Source organism: Electrona antarctica (genome assembly GCF_951216825.1).
Source record: "Electrona antarctica genome assembly, chromosome: 5".
NCBI lineage: Eukaryota > Metazoa > Chordata > Actinopteri > Myctophiformes > Myctophidae > Electrona > Electrona antarctica.
In genome coordinates this window covers 60,139,469-60,161,369 of record NC_136810.1, presented here as the reverse complement: position 1 = coordinate 60,161,369, position 21,901 = coordinate 60,139,469, and the positions used below count along the sequence as shown (strand labels likewise).

The 21,901-nt window shown below is 42.8% G+C and overlaps 1 protein-coding gene across 1 annotated transcript in view; it reads right to left on the bottom strand.

Moving 5' to 3' along the window:
• LOC306923543 (contactin-associated protein-like 2) overlaps positions 1 to 21,694 on the bottom strand; it is a gene marked incomplete at its 3' end in the record, with an annotated part of 333,896 nt that extends 312,202 nt beyond the window's left edge. Inside the window, exon 1 of the mRNA XM_079501713.1 lies at positions 21,600 to 21,694. Coding sequence (XP_079357839.1) covers positions 21,600 to 21,630 — 31 coding nt within the window. The 5' untranslated portion in view covers positions 21,631 to 21,694. The remainder of the gene's footprint in view (positions 1 to 21,599) is intronic.
• Positions 21,695 to 21,901: the final 207 nt, after the last annotated feature.

The following is a 21,901-nucleotide window of genomic DNA, read 5'->3' as shown; positions in this document are numbered from 1 at the left end:
GAGTTTCATAGATGAATCCTCATGAGGAACAGCTGCAGTCTTTCAATTTGCTGCTTTCATTCCCTCTCTACTCTCCCAGGGACTGTGTGTGCACACTGAGGCAGAGATATACGTTTTATTAAACCTATTATCTGTGCAGCTATTCACATTCAGACATTACAATTTAGGCATTTAGCAGTAAGCAAGAACAACACATGGCAGCTTGGGGTGATGACGAATAGTGTGGGCGTGTATCTGGCGTCAACTTGAACTTCAGTGTCGCCGGAATAGAGCTGGAACAAACGCTTCCGCAAACGGCTGCAGCAAACCGAGAGAGAGAGAGATGAAACGAGAGAGAGAGAGAGAGTTGCGAGCAGGGTTTCAGTACTAAGGTGTTTGGGTGAGTATCCTTAGCCGAAAGAGTGGCTTGCTTCTGTGATGTCGCTAAGTTTGACATGCAGTATGGTTATAAGTTAACCAAACTGCGAATGGGTTCCCCCGTAGGAACGGCAGCTAGTTCCGACGAGGAAAGGAGGAAGAGGAAGCTGGGTTGGCAGCTCACGCTGCAAAGGTATTGCGTATGTTCCGGTTATTTGCAATGTGTTCTGTGGGGATAATGTTTGTATTGTAATTGATTAGTAATGCATAGGCAACCTTTCACGGCTTCCACAGAGTGATGCAAATCTCTGTGTGGCTTACACATTCAGTAAAGTGTAAGTTCGTCTCTCTCTCTCTCATTATGTGTTTATTAGTATTTTCGGAATGTGTATGACTAATCGAAATGCAACTAAAAGGTAAGTTAAATGTGGTTACTTCTAGAGAGCAATATGCTGTATGGGAACTCACACCTATGTGTTAATTGACTCAACGTGCACTCATCTGTATCAGTTTGTCTTTGGTGAGTCCTTAGTTCATAAATAGATAGCAGTCATGTGTATGCATTTTGTATGTCAACAGGGGTTCATGCTGTATATTCATTGATTTCATTTCTATGTTTTGCACCGATGTGGTCAAGATTCACGAGTGGTCACTCCTTTAGCCTTACACAAAATCAACTTACAGTAATTCCGAGAAGGGGTTCAGTTGGTTAGGGAGAGTATGTTTTCATGTGTGGTTTAACCTGTCTCTACTTTTAATTGTTAACCTTGTGATACATTGCTCGTAATAAAATCTATATTTTATATTTTGCATTTTCCAATAAAGATTGTATATTTTAATAATAAGTCTGTGGTCCGTCTAGTGTGTATCTATAGCCTCTGGTTACACATCAAATACATACAAATAGTTATCAAGGATCATACGTAAGATAAGAACCTAACATCCGTCTAACAGTGGAATATAATTAAACTAATACTATAAGTGTATACACTATGTCTACATACAATGCTATCTAAGTTACATAAGTTGAGCCTGTACGGTCGTCCAGGCTAGTGCTATGGGCTAAGATGGAGCCTGAAGAGGTGGTTTTCAGAATATGGTGGAAAGATTGGAAGTGAGTCTGCAGTTCTGATTGTAATGGGAAGTGCATTCCATAGTTTTGGAGACATTATATTAACTCAGTAGCCTACTACAGTTAAACAATATAAGATCAATATGCAATAATGTGGAATGACAGTGAACACAAGGTGAAACGTGTCAAATACTCGGTAGAGAAGCCTTTGTTTGCAATGAGAACATCCACGCCATTGGTCCGAGCTTCATCAACTCACATTCTACCCAATGTGGTCCTTGTCATCATAATTATACAATAACACTATAATACATTTATGGTGAATAAAACAATAACCAAAGTCAAAAGACTGCCTAGTTATTGTCCTCTTTTCACCATTATACAGTACAACTACAACCACACACAAACGTGCACGCACGCGCGCAGGCACGCACGCACCACGCACGCAAAAAGTTACTGCCTGTCAGTGAAGACTTTCAGAACCACAGACCGCTCCCCCCTCTGCTGTGGGAGTATTTTATGACTTCAGGACCAAGGAGAGTTCCCTGGCTGTGAATCTCTTTATAAAACACGAAGCAGTGACACTGCAGAAACAGCTCCATGGCGTGCGTGTGTGCGTACACACACACACACACACACACACACACACACACACACACACACACACACACACACACACACACACACACACACACACACACACACACACACACACACACACACACACACCATGGAGCTGTTTACAGCACGTGTGCATGTGCTGTTTTTCCCTTGTGTTTTTCCCCTTGTGTTTATCCTGTGCGTGCGTGCGATCACAGCATTGCTGATTGAAGGAACTAATTGCAGGCCGGGGTTAATTGGTTGAGGGAAACGGGGAGCTGTAGAGATTGCGAGAAATGAAAGGAGAGAGAGAGCGAGAGAGAGCGAGAGAGAGAGAGAGCGAGAGCTCGCGCGCGTGCGTGCGTGTGTGTGTGTGTGTGTGTGTGAGAAAGTTAGTTTGGGAAAGTCTGTTTGTCTGTCCCTAATGATTATTAATAGAGCTGGGACTCGATTAAAAATTTTAATCTAATTAATTAGAAGCTTTGTGATTAATTAATCTCGATTAATCGCATTTTAATCGCATATCAATATTCAACCCGAGAACAGTGATAAACCTTTTTTTTCAAATGTTTTTTGGTATCCCAGTGAATCAATGTATAGTGACTACAGGATACCACTCATTTTACTGTCATTAATATACCTTAGAGCTGTGACAAAAATCAGTAACAGTAACAAGTACATCTCAGTGACATCACAAAGCTGTACTTCATAGTGTTACTGTTTTTTGTCAGACCTCCAGTTCTAGGCAACACAAAATGGGGTGACTTATTATTTCCAGTTTTCCACACAACTCCATAGAACATTTTTGAAAATGAGGGGTATTCCCCTTTAAGCAATACAACTTTTTTTTCTCCAACAGATAAACAAGTGCAGCAAGTGGCTATATAAAGTGTCTATGAATACTCAAATGTGCTTTACATGGTGGGGCATGAGAAAAAAAACAACAACTTTATTAGGGGGTAAACATTTAGACAAAGGAACAAAATAAAAAACGGTGGAATGAACTAGCTGGGGACAGTGGGGAGTGCATTTCACATGGGGTTGGGGCAGACCATTGTCTGACCACGGACTTTCACACTTGCTGCTTCAGTATGTTTCGCATCGAGGACAGCTTGACAGCTTCGTGCTGTGGTGAAATCTCCGCGAGCCTCTGCAAGGTGTGCAAGCTTCTACTCTGCGAGACATGCTAAGCTGAAGCAGCTAGCATGGAAGCTAGCTCTGATCCATAGCTCTGGCTATGGACCAGAGCTAGCATGGAAGCTACTTATGGATTATTTCCCTCTGACATTGCACACAACCATGCTGCTATCCACGCGTCCATCCGATAGCTTTTAAATCTAAATGTCCCATCCACGTAGCAAACGTTTGGGTGTTGTAAGTTGTTGTCTGACGAGTGGAGTGGACTGCTGCTGCTGCTGCTGCTGCTCCTCCCCCTGCAAGCATAGCCGTGCAAGGAGTGCAGCAGCCTAATGAGCCTAGAAATGCGCCCAGTGAGAAACGTTCCGCCGTGAAAAAAAAGGTGCGATTAAATGCGTTAATTTTTTTAACGCGTTAATTTTTCTGTAGTTAATTAATCTCAATTAACGCGTTAAAGTCCCGGCCCTAATTATTAAATGCATTATTTATTCATTGTAATAATTACTTTACACTTGTTTTATTCTGCTGCTGATTTTATTAGATGTATTGTCTTACTCTACAGCTACTTGTTCTCAACACCATCCTTAACCCTTTGTATAAGATGGAGGTTATTCCTACCTGGCAGTGGTGGAAAGTAACTAAGTACATTTACTTAAGTACCATTTTGAGGTATCTGTCTATTTTAGTTGAGCATTTCCAATTTCCAATATGTTTACTTCTACTCCATGACATCTCTGATCCAACTGTTGTACTTTTACTTCACTACACACACTACACACACTTAATATACCTACATTTCGGCCATTTGAAAATAGCAGGTCTATACAAGCTCACAATGGGTCACATTGCGACGCAAGCATGAGCTTTGTAGATCTGCTATTTTCAAAAGATTTGTATTAGTATCTGAAAAGGGACATTCTGCATGATGAGTATAGTTTTACTTGTGGTACTTTTACTCAAGTATATATACTCTGTACTTTGACTTGTAAATAACAGACTTTTTTTTAGCAAGACTCTGAACCCCAAATTGCTCCTGATGTACAGGTTGGTGCCTTGCATGGTTTCCTCCGCCATCAGTGTATGAATGTGTGTGTGAATGGGTGAATGTAATGCACAATCTATGTAAAGCGCCTTGGATAAAGGCGCTATATAAATGCACCATTTACCATTTATAAGTATGTTTTTTTCCCCCACCACTGCTGGCTTGGGGGTTTCTGGATTCTTGCGTCATCATGTCTTCTCTCTGTCAGAGTCCTTCACACACAGCTGCAAGAAGAGCCTTGATGAGCATTGACCCTCTAAAGGCTAAGGCCCAGGCCACACCACTCTGGATCTTTTGCAAAACGCACATTTCTTTGTGCGTTTTGGGCCTTTCAGCCACACGCAAACGGCGTTTTCGGCCACTCAAACGGAGGTTTTTGGAAACGGATAAATAAGTGAAGATTTTCGAAAATATCCGGATCGGTGGAGCTGTGTAGTCATGCAAAACGGAGCTTTTGAGAAATGATGATGTCACCGCTTATTAGCGCATATCATTTTTACTATAATTAGGTGAGAAATGCAGCTTGTGCCTGCATGGAAACTACACAGATATCTATCCAATTGTTCATGTTTATATATCACTGTTAACAACTTTAAAACGTATTATGTTGCATCAACTGCAGTGAGCAAAGGCTCTGCTCTGCTGCATCCAATAATAAATATATCAGCCTACTAGTCCAGTGCGGACTGGTGATTTCATTTGTATTGGTGCCGAGTGCTAAGCACAACCGATTGTTTTAATTCAAAGTGGTATATATTCTGTGAAATGTTTATCGTCATTCCGTGTATCTACAAGCTCCAAGTGTTGCGTCCACATGCAGCGCGTTCCAAGCAGAGGTCCTCACAAGTATAGGTAAAACACTGCCAGTCCTCAGCGCAATGGCCCGTTGCGCAAAGAAGTTGAGATTTTACTTGTGTGATATTCAGATAATCTTCAACCGATTGTTATAATTCGAAGTGGTATATATTCTGTGAAGTTTAGGTGTTTGGGTGTACAAGTCATGTTTTTAATATGCCTTTATCAAATGATATAGAGAGATGGGTAGTGCCCAAGTCCTGTTAGCCATGCAGCCTATTATGATCTGTGGTGCGCTTGCTAGGGCTATACACTCTCAATTAGGTTAATTTCACTGATGTGTACAACCTTTATTCAAATAGTTTAATTTGTATTGGAGTGCGAAGCTTGAACAATAGGTTCATTGCGGACCGCTACGAATAAACTGTGGATATTAACCTACCAATAAGGACCCAGGCCAAATGCCATTGCGCAGTAGCCTACACCAACAAGTCTATGCGTGGTGTGTGCATAGCCGCATGTGAAACTATACCGTGCTGTATTTTGCTCTCCATTTCATGGTCCTGGTCATGTGAGGAGAGAGAGAGAGAGAGAGAGGGTGCAGAGAGAGAGAGAGGTGTGAATGGAATCGCATCGTGCGTATATGGCACATCTCTCTCATGTTTAGGTAATTAAGAGCGCACCATTGAATGCATGTCACTGTGCCTACATGCTGACAATGTGCGCGCGTGAACTTGTATTAGCCAGCCTACACATTATAACGTGACATTTATTATACAGCTCGAAAATATAGCCACTCTACAAGCTCACAACTTGTTACTTCTATAGGTCTGACTCTGCTATTAATTTATGTGCAGGACTTGCCAAGTCGCCAGAGCAATGGTAAAGTGTCTATCATTTTTTAATTGAGAAAAGTCGAGAGTCGGGATTTGGAGATTTACGCACATAGTGTGACATGCTGACAGACAATGAAAGAAACATGTTCCACTTCCACTCACAATTTAGGTGGCTTTTAAAATGCGGTACTTATTCCTTCATTAAAAAATATGATTGGCACCTCATAAGTGTAAATATAAAAGCAAGTATAATATAGCCTACAATTGAAACCTGCTACTGCAGTGATTTTATCCTGTGTTCAATGCGTTTCTGCGTTTGGGTGTGGACATAGATATCTCTGTCGTATGGCCACGGATTTTTTCTAAAACGGAGGACGAAAATATCCGTTTTGCAAAAGATGGTGTGGCCTGGGCCTAAAGCAGCACGACTCCATCCACACACCAGGAGAGACATTCACAATCAGCCAGCAGGATTTACTGGGACTTTACACTAGCCTGGGAAGAACATGCTTTAATTGGCCACAAGGCTCTGAAACATGTCAAAGAGATGAGTCTGAAAACAGCATGTGTTCTGTAGTCTGTGTCAATCTGTGCCATGGAGCGTCGAAGCCCCGCCCCCTATCAGAACGACGGGGGCACCATAAGTCGACTAAAATCTTATGATAGGCCTATAGTGTCGACTAAAACTAGACTAACACTACAACATTCCAACTGATGTGACTAAAAACTAAATGAAAACTATACAAAAGACTATGACTAAAACTATAAAACTTGCAGTCAAAATCAACACTGTGACATAATGGACAGGCTAATTGTTGGAACGGCCAGACATTTACACAGCCGTGATTTACACATCAAAAGTACTTTGATTTCCCCCCAAACTACGACCTTTTCATCTTAAAACGAGCTCAACTCTCTTCAGATTGTCGTTTCATCACAATACCTCAAATCAACCCAGGAATCCCTCTAATCCTGACCTCTCTGGGAGAAAAAGAAAGCTCCACCCTGATTGGGTCGATGTATTTAGTGCAGAGTTCCTCCAACGTCCTCTAAGATGGATCGATGAGTCCTGGCGGCATTCATTAATGATTGATGGGTCCTGGGCGGTAATAATTAAGGTGTTACATCGTTAGAAGAGGAAGTGTTTCCACAACTGGAGAGGCTTTACAATTAAGTGTGCATGCCGGTAAGGAGGCACCCATGCCCAGGCACAGTGGTGGAAAGTAACCAAGTACATACTGTATACTGAACTTAAAAGGATCCCTGGCTAATACGACAAATATGTCTTAAAATATTATAATTGCCCTCTATTACTAAAAAAATAAAATAAAAACACCTTCAATCTTTTATTTCTTTCATAAATAGAGAATCTTTCACTCAATAGGGACAGCTCCTGTCGCAAGTTTATGATGTCATATGTGCATGTGTGGTCCAGCTCTATGGAATTATGGAATGCACGTGCTAATAAAAAATATTTTAAATATTGCTCTGATGCTCATATTAACTTTAGTTCCCATCACTATTACAACAATGTCAAGGCACCGCCAGAGAGAGAGAGAGAGAGAGACAGAGACAGAGAGAGAGAGAGAGAGAGAGAGAGAGAGAGATGAAAGAACAGAAGAGGCATAAACAACAGATATCAAACTGATATCTTTCACACTCTCTCTCTCCCTCCAAGTAGACAGACTCAGGCACACACATTGACATCCATTAACTCAGATGAAAATGTAATTTCCTCTCACCGGGTAGGACATTACATTAGGGTATGTGTTTGATATTGAACTGCCTGCAATTTATTCTGATTTGAATGAACCGCAAACACAGTGGCGATGGAAAATACAGACGGACACAACACACACAGTGTTGATTTTGTCGACTATTACTATGACAAAAAATGTAACGCGTTGTGAGCTTGTAGATCGGCTATCAGCAAGTGTAAAATCAGCCATTACGACGGCATCAAGGCCCGCCAAAAAACATTTTAGTCGACCTAATCAACTGTAGATTTAATTGACTAAAATCTACATTATCTATATTTTGTCGACTAAAACTAGACTAACGCTAAAACATTCCAGGTGACTAAAATGTGACTAAAACTAAATGAAAACTATTCAAGAGACTATGGGCCCTATTATGCATGTCTTAAGTACCAGGTCTTATTACTTAACTTAAGACCTGGAGGCGTGATCAATGCCATTTGGCTATTCTGAGTGGCCAAACAGCATTGACCACGCCTCCAGGTCTTAAGTTAAGTCATAAGACCTGGTACTTAAGACACGCATAATAGGGCCCTATGACTACAACTACATAAATCAACACTGCAACACACACAGCGGTGATGGAAAATACCGAACAGTACGACACAACAGACCGACAGTCACAACAGAAGTGTTAGAGTTAGAGTTTAATGTATAGCCATGTTGGTCTTCAATGTAATTCAAACGTCCAGCATCTTCCATTCAATATAAAGATGGTTTGGTTCTTTAACGCTAGAGCACTGAACACGGGTAGATTTTCACCTGGACAATTGTATTTGTTTAATTTCCATAATGTTGCTGATGTCTGAGGTGGGCGGGTCTTTCAGTACCTTCATGATGCTCAGTGACATCATAATGTTGCTGATGTCTGAGATGGGCGGGTCTTTCAGTACCTTCATGATGCTCAGTGACATCATAATGTTGCTGATGTCTGAGGTGGGCGGGTCTTTCAGTACCTTCATGATGCTCAGTGACATGTGACGGCCCTGGGGACTATATAGGGAGCTCTCCTGGCTGCAGCTCACTCTTCTCGCTGTCCTCCCTGCGAGCAGGACTGCCACCTGGCTCAAGGGCCTAACCACCCTTTTGTTCAAGTTATGTTTTACACCAGTTAATACAACACGCACACACCACTCTCCACACATCCATACACTGCACACATTGCTGATAACTGATATCCTCACATCCCACACTTCATTATTTTGTTATTCTTTATTTACTTTAATACAATAAATATCATTACAAAACGTTATACTCTTGTGTGGACTCCCTGTTTTTGCCATGCATCCCCTAGTGCATGACAAAATGGGGGCTCGTCCTTACATAATTGATTAATTGATTGATTGATTGATTTTTTTTTGTTGGTTAAAGTATTTTGTTTTTGGTTAGGAGCCGGACAGAGAAAGCATTTGGCACCAGTTTCCAGAATACAGAGTTACAACAAAGGTAAGTGTTGGGATGTGTTTGCAAGTGTTAGTTGGAAGTGTTTTTAGTTGGAACAAATCCCTTAGCGACCGGCACCGTTACGGTGTCAGTTGTTTGTTCCTTTCTTTGATTTACTCTTAGTAGAGTTTTGGTTAGCGGCGGATCTTGGGGGTCACAATAGGTGGCTGGAGGGGAGAAATCCTCATGCCCGGGTGCCGACGGTAGGTAAAGATAGGTAAGTTAGTTAGGAATAATAGGTAAGTTAGGGGGGGGGGTTTGTTCCATTTTGATTAAGGTTACTGTACTGCACTTTGTAATGCACAGCCCCAACACTTGGTTTTGTTAGGGGGTTTTTTTGTTGTAATTTGCATACACAGAAAAAAAAAGAGTTCAGCTACAGATAAGTTTATTAAGTCTCCGTCAGTGGAGTTACTCGATCTTTGTTCGAAGGATCAGCTATTGGTCATTGATAAACATTATGACATCACAGTGACAGAAAAGCTCAAGGCAGAAATGAAGGCCAGTCTAATCAGTGGTTTGGTAGACAAGGGCATTTTGCAGCCTGTTGAAGACAAGGATGATGAGGTCAATTCAGAGGTTGATTTCAAATGGAAAAAATAACTTTTGATGTTAAAACAACATTGGATGAAATTAGAAAAAATGAAACAACAAACTGAATTGGCCAAATTAGACTTGGAAAGCAAAAAGCTAGAGTTGATTGAACAGGGTAAGTTATCAGCAGATGCATTGAATAATGGCAATACTGAAAGGGGAGGAGGTGTCAAATCTATGGACATTGGCAGTAGCCTGAGGCTCCTTCCCAGGTTCAATGAAAAGGATCCTGACACCTTCTTTCTCTTATTTGACAGAATTGCAGAGGCACAAAATTGGACAGACGCAGATTGCGCTATAATGGTGCAGTCGGTACTCACAGGGAAAGCACAAGAGGCATTTGCTGCGTTAACATCTATGGACTCTAGGAGTTATGCAAAAGTTAAAGAGGCAGTGTTAAAAATATACGAGATGGTGCCAGAGGCTTACAGGCAGAGGGCTCGGGGCTGGAGAAAACGTGACAAACAGTCACATGTGGAGTTTGTCAGAGAATTGAGTACACAGTTTTCGCGCTGGTGTTCATCATCTGAGGTTGAGAATTTTGAACAATTGTTTAACCTCATGGTCTTGGAGCAGTTTAAGAACACTCTACCGTCTAATGTTGCTACATACATCACTGAGCACAAAGTAAAAACGGCAACTGAGGCAGCAGTTTTGGCAGATGAGTACGTGTTAATTCACAAGAATAGTTACAGTGCTCATGCTACTGAGAATGTGTTCAGTACGTTTCCTCGTGTAAAGGGTGCTCCAGAGGTTCACAAAAATATGGCCGACAGCAGGGTGACACCAGGTACACATGACAAATCAGCGGGTGTATGTCATTATTGTAAATCTGCAGGACACTGGAAAAATGAGTGTCCGGTCCTCAAATCTAAGGACAGGACCACCAGCTCACAGGTTAAACCAGTGGCACTGGCCAACTCACTCAGCCCAGTGGCTTTGCCTTTAGGACAGCAGAGTGCGCTCTTGAAGCCAAAAACTGCTGATGCATACTTGCCATTCATTTCTAATGGTTTTGTGTCTGTGATGGGAAGTGACAAACAAGTACCAGTGAAGGTGCTACGAGACTGTGGATCACTAGATTCCTTTGTACGAGAGTCAGTGTTGCCGTTTACAACTGAGACTGATACAGGGGAGAGCATTTTGATCCAGGGAATGGGCATGTTTGTGTTTCCTGTGCCAATCCATAAGATGTCACTCACTTCAGAGTTGGTAAATGGAGAGGTTCACATGGGGGTGAGACCGGAGTTGCCGGTTGCAGGGGGTGGACATCATCCTGGGTAACGATCATGGTGGGGAAGCAGGTAGTATGGGTAGGTAGTGTACAGTTGCACAGTTACACAATGTCTGTGTAAACGCAGACATTGATTTTGTTTTGGTGAGCTGTAAACTGTTGTCCTGTGAAACCCTCCTATGTAGCTCTCCGGTCCCACCTGTCCCAAGTGTCCAGACGCCAGAGCTAGTTCGGGCGGATGCGAAGGGCAGTGGGGCCACAGCTGGACTACTATAGGAGAATGAAACAGGTATTGAGCATCCAGGGCATTGTTATACAGTATTAAGTCAAAGATGACAAGGTGGCTATTTGATTTGTTTAGTTTGGTCAAGTTGGGATAATAATTGTTGGTTGTTGGTTGCTAATTTGTGGTTTGTTTTTCTTTTAGATGATGTGGTGGAACATAATTTTTATGGAGGGGGGTGTGCCCAAGTGAGCCCAATTGTGCTCACCTGAGGTGGGTGTGGCTTAGGGGACTATATAGGGAGCTCTCCTGGCTGCAGCTCACTCTTCTCTCTGTCCTCCCTGCGAGCAGGACTGCCACCTGGCTCAAGGGCCTAACCACCCTTTTGTTCAAGTTATGTTTTACACCAGTTCATACAACACGCACACACCACTCTCCACACATCCATACACTGCACACATTGCTGATAACTGATATCCTCACATCCCACACTTCATTATTTTGTTATTCTTTATTTACTTTAATACAATACATATCATTACAAAACATTATACTCTTGTGTGGACTCCCTGTTTTTGCCATGCATCCCCTAGTGCATGACAGACATCATAGAAGGTAGGTTTGTTTCCCTGCCCACATCCCTGGTTTATTCTACAGGCAGGTGTTTGGGTGAATTTAGTGATCGTTCTTTTTTTTTCTTTTCTTTTTTAAGTCATGATATAAATATTCAAGAAGAGTACCTCAAGTTGCCCTGTGTTGCTGTAGGCTCTAGTTCAATTATATATTTTTATATTTTACATTGGGTAAAACATACCCATGCTTAGTGATGGTGTGACAAAAATATGTTTGGGTTAAAGCTGTGTATTAACCTTAATGTGTTAGTTCTTTGTAGATGAATTGGTGAGTAACATTTATTCTCGATCTGTTTCCATTCTGCTGGTCTTTGTCTTGGGAAATCCTTCAGTGACCTTTTAGGTAAGTCTTAACATCTTTACCGCTAGGCTAAAGGGATGTCCCTATGGCTCTGGTAGATGTTAGACTTTTTGAGGCCTTATAAGGCTGAGAATGTAAGATACTGTGCTACACCTACACCCTCAGTCTGACAGAGAAATGCAAGGGTGTGTGTGCGTGCGTGCGTGCCGCTGGGAAGCCAGTGCAACGTGAGTGGCATGACCTTCAGTCTCTCAGAAATAAGGATCTGTGTGAATGTGTGCCGGTCGGAAGCCACTCAAAGAGAGAAGATCAGGGCGTGCGTGCGTGCGTGCGTGCACACACTCAGAGAGAGAGAGGGTCAGACACAAACACCATCCGGTTGGTTTCAAAGCCGCAGACTGCACCGTGCAGAAAACACACCATCAATAGAAAACCTCTGATCCATTTCAGTAGGAACCATAAACCTACTGCCATGCAGACACTGGGAGTGTTTTCACTGCATCTGTTCTCACTAAGCCAAAGATGGGTCTCTCTCTCTCTGCACCATTTATCCAAGGCCAGTTTGGAGATATAATCCCCTCCATCTGATCCTTGGTCTGCCCCGGGGTCTCCTCCCAGTGGGACGTGCATCGAGGACCTCCCTAGTCAGACGCTCGAGACGCATCCTAACCAGATGCACGAACCACCTAAGTTGGCTCCTTTCCAGGCAAAGAAGCAGCGAGTCTTTCTTGCGTGACTGAACTTCTCAACCTATCTCTAAGGGAGATGCCACATCATGTCAGCCACCCATCTGAGAAAACTAATTCCGGCCACTTGTATCCACGACCTTATTCTTTGGGTCATGACCCACGCTTCATAACCATAGGTGAGAGTAGAACGGAAGATTGCTCGGTAGACAGAGAGCTGTCTGTCTGGCTCAGCTCTCATCTCTATCTTATTCTAGGACTGGAAAAATAAAGAAGGGAAATAAAACATCAACGTACCGTAAAAACCACGACATAATAGACCAGGACTCAATATAACACAAGAAAACAAACAAATGAAATAAAAACCATGACATATAAAATGATCACCTTATAGTATATAAAAAAGCAACAGGGAAGTAAAACATAATAAGACATATGAAATGTAATAGTCTTGTGCATTACTGAATTGAAGTCAAGATAATTTTAAAAGGTGGTAAAACAGCAACAGACAAGCATGAGTCATGCATAGTGTGTGTACCGGTATATATAGCATGCTGATGTTGCAATTATTCCAGACAGAAATCATACACTGACAGAATGCATTGTGTGAGATAGATTTAGTTTGTTTCTATTGATAGTATTTGAGCTGTAGGGAGTTACCGGTAAGTGGATAAAGCTCTGTGCATGCAGTGTGTGCAGCCGTGCGTGCACTTGACAGACAGCAATCCCACTGCACTGATCCCACTTCCTGTAGCACGGCGGTAAGGATGGCTGCACAATGACCTTTGGAGAGGTCACTCTCTGTACTCTGTCCCCGCCAGGGGTCATCAGTATGTCCTACAGGGGTCAGGGGTCATCAACGTGTCCTATAGGGGTCAGGGTTCATCAATATGTCCCACAGGGGTCAGGGGGCTTGGTCTTGTCCGTGGGAATGGTTTGGATTTTCTTTTTTTTACACACACCATTACAATGATGTCAGGTCTCCAGGTTTTCTTCAGAAATACATGACACTGATTTATTACGACACTAGTATGTATATGGCACATTATGATTCCATACTTCTAGGGGTTCTCAAATGTTTTATTTGCAAGGGCCCTATCTAGTGCCACCCCTTGCCCTTTATCCCTAAACTTATTTGCCTTTTTTTTTTTTTCTGTTTTGAAAAACCTTTTCAAGTTGTTGAAGCCGTTCTACAAGCTCACAACATGTCGATGTAGATTGGCTAGTTTTATAACTATTTGAAAACAAAAACAAAATGGCAAATACGTTTAGGGATAGGGCTAAGGGGTGGCAAGCTAGGGCCCTGAGAGTGTACAACAAAAGGCATCAAAATGAACGTTCCTACATTAGCCGGTGTTGTCGAACTTGACACAACTGCCAATATGTGCATGTGTCTACAGGTAAAGAGAGAAAAGCAGGTGCGCTTCCTCTGGAAACTGCCCTTGGTTAAGGCAGTGGACTCAGCTTTAAATACAACTTAACTCATGATATGAACCAAAGCGTCACTCCAAAGGAAACAGGTGAAAACGGACACACTCTGAGATTGTACAAATGAAACCGTGTGTGCGTGCGTGCGTGCATGCGCGCGCATACAGAGGATGTGGTCTCTAATCCTCATAACACTGACACACATTTAGAGTCTCCGTCCGTCCGTCCATCCATCCATCCATCCGTCCGTCCGTCCGTCCATCCATCCATCCAGGATGTAGTCCTAAACCCTGGTGTAAGTTACATCATAATCACACAGATACCCTGAGGGTACTGTAGAATTCACAAGGATTTCTTTCTTTCTTTTTCTTTCGTTCTTGGGGCGAGCGTACAAACGCAACCGGCGCGTGTGTTCGGGGGATGGGGGGGGGGGGGGGGGGGGGAGTGACGAGAGATGAAGAGAGGGTATATTTTCGATGCCTTTTGATGTTTACGAGGAGAGGTGACTGTGAGCGACAGTATGACGACAGGGAACATTAATAAAAGTCCAGAGATGAAAGAGAGAAACGCAATGTCATTCCCAGAATGAGCGTAATTAGATCACATTAAGTGTACCAGCACTCGTTTAATAATGCAACTTAATGTCTTTGACATTATTCATGACAATGTCCCCGGGCCGGCCTAGTGGTCCGGGCACCTAGGTTGCTAATCCAGCCTGACTCGACTCACGATCCTGTCGACCTTTGCTGTGTGTCACTCCCCATCTCTCTCCCCCTGTGTCTGATAATCCCACGTGGGATGGGTCAAGTATTTGTCCTGACAGGAAAATAAAATATTCATTCATTCATTCATTCATTCATTTATTCATTCTACACCAGTTCCTGTCAGCTTACTGTATGCAGAAAAAGCCCCAAAAATATCTTAAAAAAGAAGCTACACAAAAATGCTGAATCACTCTGATAAACAAGCTAAGGTTATGAATCAACGCAATAGGCAAAAGCAGTGTTGTTTGTGTTGGCTATTTTTCAATCTCATCTCTTTGTCCAGTTTCAATCCCCGGCGTTGTTAGATTTTATCATATATCATATCATTTAATGATAGTTTTAGTCATCGTATAGCTTAGTTATTTTTTATTTTATTTATTTATTTTTGTCAGTGAAAAAAGGTAGTCGACGAACATATTTTTGTCATAGTTTTAGTCAACAAAAACAACACTGTCGGGTCAGTAAGAGTCATGTTAGCATGCTGTTATTTTTATTATTATTTTTTTTTAGAGAGAATCTAAATTATAATCGAAGTCGTTCGGTCAATAAATCTGCCGGGGCTCTTGGAACAACAACATGCCGAACTAATGGGGTTCTGGATTCTCTCACCGCGCTTATCTCAGGATGACATCGTCTAATCAAGTTATGGACACAATTGTGAATCAACAGCTAGATTCTATGGTCCTGATAACGGTAAACGAGCAAACAAAAACATTGGCTGCAGTAGCAAAACATTGCGCTTGATGTGTTTAACTTGGACTAACAGTCCAGTAAGAAGTAGATAAGCAAAGTGCATCCTAGAACACGGTGAAAACCATTTAGATAAGCTGTATAAACACCTTGCATCAGTTCACCTCCAGGACAGGCTAGCTGACCAGCAGCTGACCTGAAGAAAGTGCTGCTCATTTACTTTCTGCAAAGTTCCAGACATGCAGTGTGGAAAGTAAAACCTCAAGACACTGACATTTGACCTGTACTTAAAACATTAAAAAATGTCTTTGTTAAAGAACACTGGAGCCTTGCAAGGAGTATATCAAATATGTGTGTATGTGTGTGCGTGCGTGCATGTGACGTGTGTGCATGTTTGCGTGTGCATGTCTGTGTGCATAGATTAGCGCATAGATCTCAAGGCTTTTCGGACTCTCGTTTGTGTCGTAACGACGTTGTGTTTTAGAGGTTTATTGGCAAGAACACCAGCCAGCAAAACAGACCTTGACACTCGTAAGAATACGTGCAGATCTGTGTGTGTGTGTGTGTGTGTGTGTGTGTGTGTGTGTGTGTGTGTGTGTGTGTGTGTGTGTGTGTGTGTGTGTGTGTGTGTGTGTGTCAGAAGGTCTCCCTATCCACTGGAAATGACAGACTCTTGGTTTGTTTTTTTAAGGAGAGCAACAAAACTCTCATAAAACAATGGGGGGAGTTTCCCCGGTAGGACATAGCACGTTATTCCAACCAGTTCCTTTCCCCTCCAGGCGCCCTAAAACGGCTTTAGGTGCTGCTGTTTGATGAAGACATTTTGGACAAAAGGTTGGTGTTTCAATAGAAGGGCTCTCTCTGTGTGTGTGTGTGTGTGTGTGTGTGTGTGTGTGTGTGTGTGCGTGCGTGCGTGCGTGCGTGCGTGCGTGCGTGCGTGCGTGCGTGCGTGCGTGCGTGCGTGCGTGCGTGCGTGCGTGCGTGCGTGCGCGCGTGCTTTTTGAATCAGGTTCCTTTCCCAATAAAGGCCAATGTAGAAAATGTCAAGGTTGTTTCTCATATATATAGTGTGCAAACTTTTATTTCAAGGTTTTTTTCACAGACGCCTAGGTAGGTACCCTCACAAAAAACATTGCAGTTATGTTGGTCTCTATAATGCCTCCCCGTGGTCAGCCTAACCCTTACCCTAACCCTGGTCAGGGTGCCTGATGGAGGGGAAAGGAACTGGATGGAATAACATGTTCGTTCTTCCATGCGCTACGTCCCCCCCCCCCCCCCCCCCCCCCCTCCTGTCAGGTGATAAGAAGCAGCCTGCTCAAACTCCTCATGCATTGAAAGGATGATAATTCAACGGCTTGTTCTCATCCATCGCCAAGGACTTATTTAACTTCTTTTTCATGATGTCCTGGAGCGCCAAGGACGTGTTTTTCGTGTTTTATAACATAGTTTTTTTTTTAGACTTTTTTTTTGAAAAAAATAAAAATATATAAAATAAAATAAAAGATATATGGTGGCGGTCAGGGCCTTTTGGCGCCCCCTAGTGGCGATGGATGAGTTAATGCGAACACAATGCAGAGCAGATAACTGCTGAGGACAGTCTTGACCTGAGAGACTCCAGCACTGTCCAGTCTTTAAAAGCAGCATGACATTCAGCTTTAAATGTGTTGTTGTCAACCTCTATGCTTCCACTTGTAGAGGATTCAAAGAGCAAAAAACGGGTAGTCAAAATCAACACAGTTTAGTGAGGAAAGATGTCGTCCGCTAAGCACTACAGTAGAAAAGAAGAAAAATCATACTGCAGGCTTCGACCGAGAAGTTATCCATTGTAACACTGCCAACGCTTGTTTTCACCTTCACAGAATGGATCAATGAGTCGCGAAGGAGTCGAGGTGAATTTAGGTGAAGTGTTGTTTGTTTATTCCCTGCAGAGCAGCTCAAACCGATGGCTGACTGTCCATAAACCCCCACGCCGAGCTAGAAATGTTCAGACAACACTGTACAGTATATTATTTTGGAACATGTGTGTGTAGTCCATCTTGTTTATTGTATTCTTTCTCAAGGCAAATAGCTTGTCACGCCGCATTACACCCGCAGAGCTGTTGAAAACATAGCAACGGTGACAAAGTTTCCAATGCAGGATATCAAATGTATAGTTTTCCTACTTTAAGTACATTTTGATTGCAATACTTTTGTACTTTTACTCAAGTCCATTTTGAATTCCGGACTTTACTATAATTGTGAGTATTTCTAATCTGCAGTATTGATACTTTTACCTTCCACCACTGCTCTGTTGTCATAGAGATACGTCGCAGGTCCCAGTGTCTAGCTGAAGCGCGTGTGCACACACACACACACACACACACACACACACACACACACACACACACACACACACACACACACACACACACACACACACACCCTGTATTGAAGATAGCACTTTGTTTGTCCTTCACAGGTCAAAACTAATTTCCTTGTGCGTGCGTGCGTGCGTGCGTGTGTGTGTGTGGTTAACAAGTTTGAGATCCTTTATTTGTTCTAATGTCTTCACCATCAGTTTGACACTTAAACAAGATGCACTTAAAACACACATACGGCTATATCTTGTGCCACACCTTATCCCTAAACGTATTTGCCATTTGTTTACTATTCATCGGCTAGTTGAACTATTTTAAAATGTTTAAAAATCACACCCGTGTGAACTGAGTGGTGTAAGGTCTTATATAGACTGATCAGCTGTGGTCTGACGTAATGTCTGATGTAATGAAATCACACCCGTGTGAACTGGGTGACCATAGCAACCATGCTCATTTTTTGGTACGAACAGACAGACAGACAAACTAACAAAGCCAGTTGTAGGAGTGGTTTACACCACTCAAAAAATATGTTTAGGGGTAAGCTGAATAAAATGCTGCTCTATAAGTGAAGACAGTGTGCGGTACCTGTTTTTTCCTCATGATTCGCATGTGTTTGCCGGCCCCGACGCATCTGTCCTTGTAGGTGTGCACAAGGACTTTTCTCTACAAAGGATTTAGACGCAGAACATGTTTCCACTGGTGGTTTAAAATACTGTGTTGATTTATAAGCCCCCAAGAAAATGATCCAGAATGACTAAGCCTCTAAGAAATGATCCAGAACTGTAAATTGTAACGACACACACAGACACAGGCATGTTCATGTATGGACATGCCTGACATGGAACTCCATATTTGGGCATGAGAGGGGCACAGCCAGATAACTTGGTGTGGCATGCATGTCATATATTCTGTGAGTATTTTCTTCGATGAAAGCAGCCCAAAGATTAATTCACTTCATCTCAGAGTGTAAATGAGCCATTCAAGCACCTTATAAAACTAATTGAATGCAAAGACTGAGAGTAATAACAACATTTATCTTAGTTCAGCACAACATCATCCATCTTGAGGGAATAGAAGTAGTGGACCCACGGACACACATGCAAGTCTCTTGCATGAGAGAGAGAGAGAGAGAGAGAGAGAGAGACTTAAACAGATGTCATATTGCTTTCTGCACTGTATAATCCATAGATACTCCATCAAACGTTTAATGTCAGATCATCTGACATTAATCTGACATTAAGATAAACACAAAGACCCACAGCGATTTAAGTTTGACAAAAATATGTTAAATTCAAGATGAACACACACAGATCCCTGGCTTTATATCCATAGCATAAACCGAGTACTATATTGGACTCACAAGCAATCAGCTAATGACTTATAAATGCACAACACTTAACGCTATATACATAAGAGACCTAATTCGTTTCTAGTCCCACGGTAAATCATTAGTGAATTAATGATGTATGAATATCAACTGAGTCGTTGTTGAACACTGTATGTACCGTGTTGTGGAGTCGGTGGAAAAACCCACACCATGACCCTCTATAAGCTGTCTCTCCATATCTACAATATCCCTCTCCTCTCCTACACTATCATCTCCTCTCCTACACTATGCTCTCTCCTCTCCTCTCCTCTCCTCTCCTACACTATCCTCTCCCCTCTCCTCTCCTCTCCTCTCCTACACTATCCTCTCCCCTCTCCTCTCCTCTCCTACACTATCCTCTCTCCTCTCCTCTCCTCTCCTCTCCTCTCCTCTCCTCTCCTCTCCTCTCCTACACTATCCTACACTATCCTCTCTCCTCTCCTCTCCTCTCCTACACTATCCTCTCTCCTCTCCTCTCCTACACTATCCTCTCTCCTCTCCTACACTATCCTCTCTCCTCTCCTCTCCTCCACTATCCTCTCCCCTCTCCTCTCCTCTCCTACACTATCCTATCCTCTCCTACATTATGGTCTCCCCTCTCCCATCCTTGTTTACACTCTCAGAGTTACAGACCCGTAAGGGTCCATTTGGTTCCATTTGTACACTCTCAGAGTTACAGATCTGAGCAAAAAGCATGGAATACGGATGTGTATATTACCATTAAACTTTCCAACAAACTCTGGTAAACTCATAAATGGTACCATCACACCTATACTGTATGGCTGCTAAACGTGAGGTTTACGGGCAAATCTAGTAACCATAATTGCCCGTTAACTCCTCTTTTCACGCAGGGTTTGTACCTGTAAGGGTCCATTTGGAACCCCCTAACTCACTGAGTGCCACATGATGCCTTCTGATGCCTTTCTTTAATGTACCCCGTGCCACTGATGCCTAATGACGCTGTTTTTTTAATATCAACTAATTTGGTTGCTCAGCTATGTCCAGTTTCCCTGTATAACACTCCGGTTTCGCTCCGGTTTTCATTTCCGGTATACAAACCGGAAGTTAGCTCATGGATAAGCAATCCTATCGCGGGAGGATCGTGGACCACCGAGGCATGATTTTTGAGAGGCACCTAGCCCCTCCTATGCCCAGGTTTGTGTGTTTGTGTGTACCCCATAGCGATGATTTGATTGGCTGAGCACAGAATGTGAGGATAGAAAATATCTATATTATTTCCTGGATGTGTCGCCAAATATAATTTATAGTGACAAGCAATGGGGCTGTCGGCCTATGAATCATACAACCAATGATGCCTAATAAACCTCCCAGCTAAACCAGTGGTTCTTGAGGGGGTTCGAGGTGGTCCCCCCATGGAGAGTTGGTAAGGAAATGGACCCTTATAGATCTTCAACTCTTCTGAGCGTAAAATGAAACCAAATCCTCATAACACTGACATTTAGAGTCAGTATTGATCCATGCATACGTGTTTGGTGGCATTACTCTTGGTAGAAAGAAAGAAAGAAAGAAAGAAAGAAAGAAAGAAAGAAAGACTCAAGCATAGAACCCTTGAAAGGCATCATTCAGTACACTTCAATCCAGCACGCACGCACACACTGGAGATAGAATGTACTGTAATTTGTAAAGCTGACAGTATCCACATCACCCACTGAAGGTGGAATAGCCAGTCTCTCTCTCTCTCTCTCTCTCTCTCTCTCTCTCTCTCTCTCTCTCTCTCTCTCTCTCTCTCTCTCTCTCTCTGATTAATTCGTATCTAAAGTCAGACTCCTCGATCTGTGACGGTCTTGATCCAAGACTGGCTCAGTATAGGCTATATGATTCAAATAAATTCAGAAGATAATGAGTTGTAGGCTAACATGTGGCTCAAAGTCTCTCCGAGGTGGAAATCCGCGGGTGACGCGAGGTTAGGTAACGATTAGCCCCTTTCGGGACCCTTGCCTCTTCTGTGTTTGGTGTGTCGATGCCGACGTCCCAAATACAGCAAAAGGTAGCCAAAGAAAGGGGCTGTGATTCCCTGTCTATATGCTGCACGGCTTGCAGGCTTCCATCGCCTCTGGCATCACCGCTTCTCTGTCTGCAGCCCCACCGGGCGGGCAGCCTACCACCCCCCTGCCGTGCCTATACCATCCATCCATCCATCCATCCATCCATCCATCAGCACTGATGATCCATAGCCTCTGAGACCCGGAGGAGTTTTGTTTCAGCACTGATGATCAGGTCAATAGAAGCAAAAAGAGAAGCAGATAATCACATTATTAACTTACGGCTTGTTGCAGAAGAAGCTCCGTGGACCATGTTGACATGGCAGTAAATCCACAAGAAGAAGAAGGTAAATAATCCAAGTGAATGATGTGTCTTCATCGCAGCAGGCTATAGCAACCTCCAGCTGCCAGACTATAGGAACCTCCCGGAGGAGAAATGACAAAAATCTGTACCGTTTAGAACGAGCCGTCTGTCGAACGGCTTCCTCTCTCTCTCTCTCTCTCCCTCCCTTCTCTCTCTTTCTCTCTCTTATAGAATAAGTGGTGGAGAGAGACTTTTAATAGGCTATTTTATTTAGTTTCGC